The following is a 6679-nucleotide window of genomic DNA, read 5'->3' as shown; positions in this document are numbered from 1 at the left end:
TCCCCAATCCCAACCTATTAAATTCGTTGCCGTTTCTCAGCCTACAAATTATCATCTTTATAGTTCCAGTCCTCCCTATTATCAACTTTCTTTTCTCTTCCTCATAGAATCAAACCCTTATTCATCTTTTTCCGCCTCTTGCTTTCTCACTTCAACCATTCCATTTTCCCACCAATCAAGCCCTTTCAAACCCTCCTTCTTAATCATCTTCTTCAGGAAAACAAAAAAGGATGTTCCTGAATCACAACACTGTTTTCTTTGATATGAGCATGAGAGCTCTTGATGGTTTACAAGGTCCAATGTATGTTGGAACTGGCTGCATATTCAGAAGAACAACTCTTTATGGTTTTAGTCCACCTATAGCTTCTGAACATCCTGGATGGTTTGGAAGAAGGAAAATTAAGTTGTTTCTGAGAAAGCCTAAGGTGTCAAAGAAAGAAGAAGATGAAGTTTGTGTGCCAATCGATTGCGATCACAACGACGATGACGCAGCTATAGAATCCCTGCTTCTTCCAAAAAGGTTTGGAAATTCTAGTTCTCTAGCCGCATCCATTCCAGTAGCAGAATATCAAGGAAGGTTGCTTCAGGATTCAAAAGGAAATGGAACACAAGGAAAGCCTGTAGTTTCTCTAGCCGTGCCTCGTGAGCCGTTAGATGCTGCTACTGTTGCCGAGGCAATTAACATCATATCTTGTTACTACGAGGATAAAACTGAGTGGGGTAAAAGAGTAGGGTGGATATATGGTTCAGTCACATAAGATGTTGTGACTGGTTACAGAATGCACAACAGAGAGTGGAGATCAATATACTGTGTGACAAAAAGAGATGCATTTAGAGGAACAACTCCAATTAATTTAACAGATAGGCTACACCAAGTGCTTCGTTGGGCGACAGGTTCAGTCGAAATCTTTTTCTCAAGAACCAACGCCTTATTGGCTAGTCCTAGAATGAAATTCTTGCAAAAGATAAATGCTGTTACAGGTGGAAGTAAGCCAGTGGGAAGTACTTCTCCTGGAGTTGAAGGCCAGAAAACTAAAGCAAATTCCTGAAAAATAGCTTTGAACAACTTTGCATAAACTATGCCGATGAGAGGATTTCAACAACTTATTCAGAAGGATCGGATTGATATGTTTAATGAGCATGAACTTCAGCCTCTGATATCAGGATCACTTGACAGCTTAGACGTTGATGATTTGCGGCGACATACAAATTATGCAGGAAGCTACCATAGTGAGCACGATGTGATTGAGATGTTCTGGGAAGTACTCAAAGGCTTTTCAACGGAAGTTGCAGAAGAGATTTCTCAATGTTGTGATGGGACCATACCCTGATTCTGACTCTGCCATCAGCCATGCTGTATCTGCTTGCCTTTCTGATTGGATTTCGACGGTAGGCTGTTTTCTATTACTTGTAATCGTGCATTCAGCGAAGTTTCTCTTGGAAATCTCAGATCATTACTCTCTGCAAGAAATCCACTTATCTTCAATGGTCAGTTGTTGGTGGGAAGTTGCATTGCCAGAACTTTAAGCAGCATTGCAAATGATTTGCTGAGTTCTGTACAAGATCTAGTGAAAAATCCAGGATAGTGTGAAATATGTGAAGACATCTGTTTTGTAGTAATCTGGGATCCCAAACAATTAAGCCTAATACGAAACTCTCATTGGCTGCAAAAGAAGGTCTTGGACTTAGCATTGGAGATGATGTTAGCAAACAAATTGTTCAAGACACACTTAAACAAGAGAGATCCTTGCTTGCTTGCTAACCACCTTATTTGCAACTGACTTTTTTTTGAGACCAAACTTGTGAAGGAATTTGAGCCAGCATTGAAAAATAGCATTGTCGTTTCAACAATACTGATGACTGTTAGAATTGCAATTGTTAATTGGTTAGCACTCCCATCTACCTTCGCCATCTTCGATTTTGGAGAGCAGAAAGTTGTAAAGAACTGGCAGCTATTCTTGTGTGTTTCTGTTGGTTTTTACACAAAGGCTTATCATTGGATTTGTCACTGAATACTATACCGGCGATGCATACAGCCCTGTGCAAGATGCTGCTGATTCCTGCAGGACTGGTGCTGCTACCAATGTTATCTTTGGTCTTGCCTTGGGATGCAAGTCTGTTATTATTCCAATTTTTTGCCATTTGCAATTAGTATTTTGTAAGATTCCGTTTTGCTGCCATGTATGGTTTTGCTGTTTGCTGCACTTGGAATGTTGAATACTATAGCAACCGGATTAGCCATCGATGCATACGGTCCAATCAGCGACAATGCCGGAGTTGTTGCCGAGATGGCTGGAATGAGTCACAAAATTCGTGAAAGAACCGGTGCTCTTGATGCTGCAGGAAACACAACTGCTGCCATTGGAAAGGGGTTTGCTATTGGTGCTGCCGCCCTTGTGTCTTTGGCTCTTTCTGGTGCCTTTGTGAGCCGAGCTGGTATTACAACAGTTGATGTCCTGACTCCCAAGGTTTTCATCGGTCTGATTGTGGGTGCCATGCTCTCTTACTGGTTTTCTGCCCTGACCATGAAGAGTGTTGGAAGCGCAGCATTGAAGATGGTTGAGGAAGTTTGCAGGCAATTCAACATGATTCCCGGAGATGGAGGGAACTGCGAAACCTGACTATGCCACATGTGCTACAAACACCACCTCAGATCCAAGTCATGGCTCTAGTCTATATCCTGGAAGTTTTGGCAACAAAAATAGCACCTTTGGCAACTTCACAGCACCATTAATGAATTCAAATTCCGATTCTGCAGCCTACAACATCCACGGCCGCGAAATGAGAATTAGAAGCCTTCTAATGGTGACAGGATTTCTAATACCGGGAGTTGGCCGCTGCTATAAATGAGGTTATAGATCCCTGGATCAATGCAAGACAACCAAAGAAAGATATTGAGAAACAAATATATTGGAAATCAGGAGGCGACACACGAGCTGCCAAAAGAGCCCGGATGCTGGTTGATGATAGTGAAGAAGACAGTTGGTCTTTACGTTCCAAACAGGCATTTGGAAACTCAATGCCGAAATCTAGAAGCAATTGGCCGGAAGATTGCAAGAAAGTGTGGTGGATTGCCAATAGATGCAAAAAAAAAACTCTTGGAGGAGTATTGCGTTCGAAAGTAGATGCTAAAGAGTGGATTGCAGTTCTGAACAACGGCATATGGAACTTTCAGAATGATAATATTCTGCCTGCATTGCGCCTAAGTTATCAATATCTTTCCTCTCAATTAAAACAGTATTTTTTCCTACTGTTCCATTTTTCCAAAGGACTATTCACTTGATAGGGAGCAATTGATTTTGTTGTGGATGGCAGAAGGTTTCCTTGATCAGTCTCAAGACGGAAAAACCATGGAAGAAGTTGTTGATGAGTGTTTTACTAAATTGTTATACAAATCATTGATTCAACAATTGCATGATGATTCTAGAGGACAAACATTTGTCATGCATGATCTTGTTAATGATTTAGCTCCTGCTGCTGTATGTTTCAAGACTGGACTTGCCCAATTGGAACTAAACCATCTTTCTGATGCGTTGTCTTTCTTTGATGAATCTTTTCTTGCATTGGCTAAGGAATAATCTCGTGGAAGTGATATTAGAGCTCAGGCAACAATTTGTGCTCGATACAAAATAGCAGTCACTCTTCTTCGGAGCTTGGGAGGATCTTATTCATCACATCGTACTCAACATGCAACACGGCACGATATCCTTCTGCAATAACAATGCAACAACACAAACACCCAAAATCAGTTAATTCCAAAACAAATTTTTCAATTAAGTAAGTTATACAAATTTTTCAGTTACAGTGGTGAAGCTTTTCTTACCAACAGTGAAGTTTTGGGAAATGAAGAGGAATTGAGAGAGGGACCACAAGCTGGAATAAGGACAAAATTCAAAACCTCTCTCAGTACAGCAGACCTCCACTACTCTGAGGAAACAAAAACACAGCAGAGGAAAGAGATGAATGGCATATAAAAGGAGGATCACTGTTCACAAAAAACCCTAGAGGAGGTGAGCGGCTACCATTCAGAAAAGGAGAAGAGAGCTGAAAAACCCTAAGTTTTGGATAGTCGCCGCTGTTCACCTATAGGGAAGAGAGGATTCTGAAAAAACACAAAAGCGCTGTTACTGTTCACTAAGAGAAAGAGGAGTCGACGACAAGAAGAAAAGAAAGCCATAGTTTTTCTTGGTGGTGAAGAGCGGACGAGAAGATCAAAACCGGTTCAGGTAAAACGCTTACTCACATTCGTCAGTCGAGCTCGCCGCAACCGGTTAGCTTCCTTTCCGAGCTTTATTTCCATATTTCGATTATGCTTTGAATTCCATGTTTGATTTAGGAACACCGTTGCCTGTTTGTTTGTGATGTTAACTTGCTGTTAAGATTTTGATTTTCAAAAATGGAAAGAAAACTGAGCTTTGGATCGTTACTGTTTTCAACATGAGCTTTGTTATTCGTAGTCACTGTTTCAACATGAGCTTTGTTATTCGTAGTTACTGTTTTCCAACTTTGTGTTTTATTTAAAAGGTTTGGTACATCTTTTGTTATATTATGTAGTAGTGTTTGAAACTATCTAATAGGGATGTCGATTTGGTTGAGTTGGTAAAGATGTTGCTTGTTGAACCTTAAGTTCTAGGTTCAATCCTTGGTTTTCAGCATTTTTCATTTTTAACATATTTTTTATTTTCTACTAGTTTTTATTATTATTACCATTTTTATTTATTTTAAACCTTTTATTTATTTTTTTATTTTTATTTTTTCTCCTTTTTTTTTAAACACTTGTTGATTTTAATGTTAAACATCGATTTGTAATTTATGGATTTGACAATTTTCTTGTTATTTATCCATGAGTATTTTATCGATATATTGATAGTATTTCACCGCGTTTCGATTAATCGCATATGACATTTCAATTGTTGTCAATATGTGCAAACCGGCTTTGAGCACATTATTTAGGGTTTGTGTGTTCCTCAATTTTCATCCGTGCAAATCCCGATTTTATCTTTCTTTGATTTAATTTTTAAGTGTTTTGTAAATATAATTTGTTGTGTTATTTATTTTCTTCACATGGCTTACTCTTGGGCCTTCTTACAATGAGCTCTTAAGCAACATCAACTAAACTTTCAATAATTTCAAACCTCGATACTTTAATTGTTTTAATTTAATATTCAAATCGTTTTCTAAATAAAACGTGAAGAAAAAGATTATCCTGGAGGGAATATCCAGTCATAATCCCGAATATTAGGCTCAAGCTGTAAGAGCTTGCAAGCCGTTAATATTTGTCTTCTCTTTAACACTCAAATATTCAAATCATTTTCTAAATAAAACGTGAAGAAAAAGATTATCCTGGATGGAATATCCAGTCATAATCCCGAATATTAGGCTCAAGCTGTAAGAGCTTGCAAGCCATAAATATTCGTCTTCTCTTTCACACTCCAAGATTCAAAACCTCTTCTTAATAAAGTTGGAAGAAAAAGATTACCTGGAGGGAATATCCAGTCGTAATCCCGAATATAACAGGAATGTCGATTTGGTTGAGTTGGTAAAGATGTTGCTTGTTAAACCTTAAGTTCTGGGTTCAATCCTTGGTTTTCAGCATTTTTCATTTTTAACATATTTTTTATTTTCTACTAGTTTTTATTATTATTACCATTTTTATTTATTTTAAACCTTTTATTTATTTTTTATTTTTATTTTTTCTCTTTTTTTTAAACACTTGTTGATTTTAATGTTAAACATCGATTTGTAATTTATGGATTTGACAATTTTCTTGTTATTTATCCATGAGTATTTTATCGATATATTGATAGTATTTCACCGCGTTTCGATTAATCGCATATGACATTTCAATTGTTGTCAATATGTGCAAACCGGCTTTGAGCACATTATTTAGGGTTTGTGTGTTCCTCAATTTACATCCGTGCAAATCCCGATTTTATCTTTCTTTGATTTAATTTTTAAGTGTTTTGTAAATATAATTTGTTGTGTTATTTATTTTCTTCACATGGCTTACTCTTGGGCCTTCTTACAATGAGCTCTTAAGCAACATCAACTAAACTTTCAATAATTTCAAACCTCGATACTTTAATTGTTTTAATTTAATATTCAAATCGTTTTCTAAATAAAACGTGAAGAAAAAGATTATCCTGGAGGGAATATCCAGTCATAATCCCGAATATTAGGCTCAAGCTGTAAGAGCTTGCAAGCCGTTAATATTCGTCTTCTCTTTAATGTAACACCCCGATTAAAATAAGAGAATTATTTAATTGAGTTAATATTATTTTATTAATTTAATTAAATAAAGTTGAATTATTAGATTATTTTTATTATTACTATAGATGTTATTTATTTTGATAATAATTAAATAAATAAAATAAAGGGAATATGAAGAGTGGAAGGGTAAAAGTGGAAATTGGATAAAAGAGGCCAAAGTGAGGACTCAGGTTGTTTTCACGTGTTTTGCCTCAGAGTCAGAGAAAGGGGGGAGAAACGCTGAAGAGAAAGAGAAGGAAGAGGAAAAGGCCAAAGATTGCTCAGAGCTTCCTTCAATCCAAAGAGGTAAGGGGTCTGAACCTTATTAAACAATAATATGCTGAAAATGGTGAAATATTGGATGAACGAAAATGGGGATTTTAATCGAAGGAATTCGTAGAAATTATATGCAATGATGTTAGGATTTGTG

At 37.1% G+C, this 6679-nt stretch overlaps 1 protein-coding gene and 1 pseudogene across 1 annotated transcript; both read left to right on the top strand.

Annotated features, from left to right (window-relative positions):
* Nucleotides 1-269: 269 nt before the first annotated feature.
* On the top strand, nt 270-758 carry LOC127122371 (cellulose synthase-like protein D5). The gene has a single exon (XM_051052715.1). It carries the CDS (start codon nt 270-272, stop codon nt 756-758), a length of 489 nt encoding a protein of 162 aa, XP_050908672.1.
* Nucleotides 759-1079: 321 nt separating this feature from the next.
* On the top strand, nt 1080-3127 carry LOC127122370 (pyrophosphate-energized vacuolar membrane proton pump 1-like; annotated as a pseudogene).
* The last annotated feature ends 3552 nt before the right edge of the window (nt 3128-6679 follow it).

This window comes from Lathyrus oleraceus, chromosome 2 (assembly GCF_024323335.1).
Source record: "Lathyrus oleraceus cultivar Zhongwan6 chromosome 2, CAAS_Psat_ZW6_1.0, whole genome shotgun sequence".
Classification (NCBI taxonomy): domain Eukaryota; kingdom Viridiplantae; phylum Streptophyta; class Magnoliopsida; order Fabales; family Fabaceae; genus Lathyrus; species Lathyrus oleraceus.
Note: the sequence above shows the minus strand (reverse complement) of the source record. Positions and strands in the feature narration are given on the sequence as shown.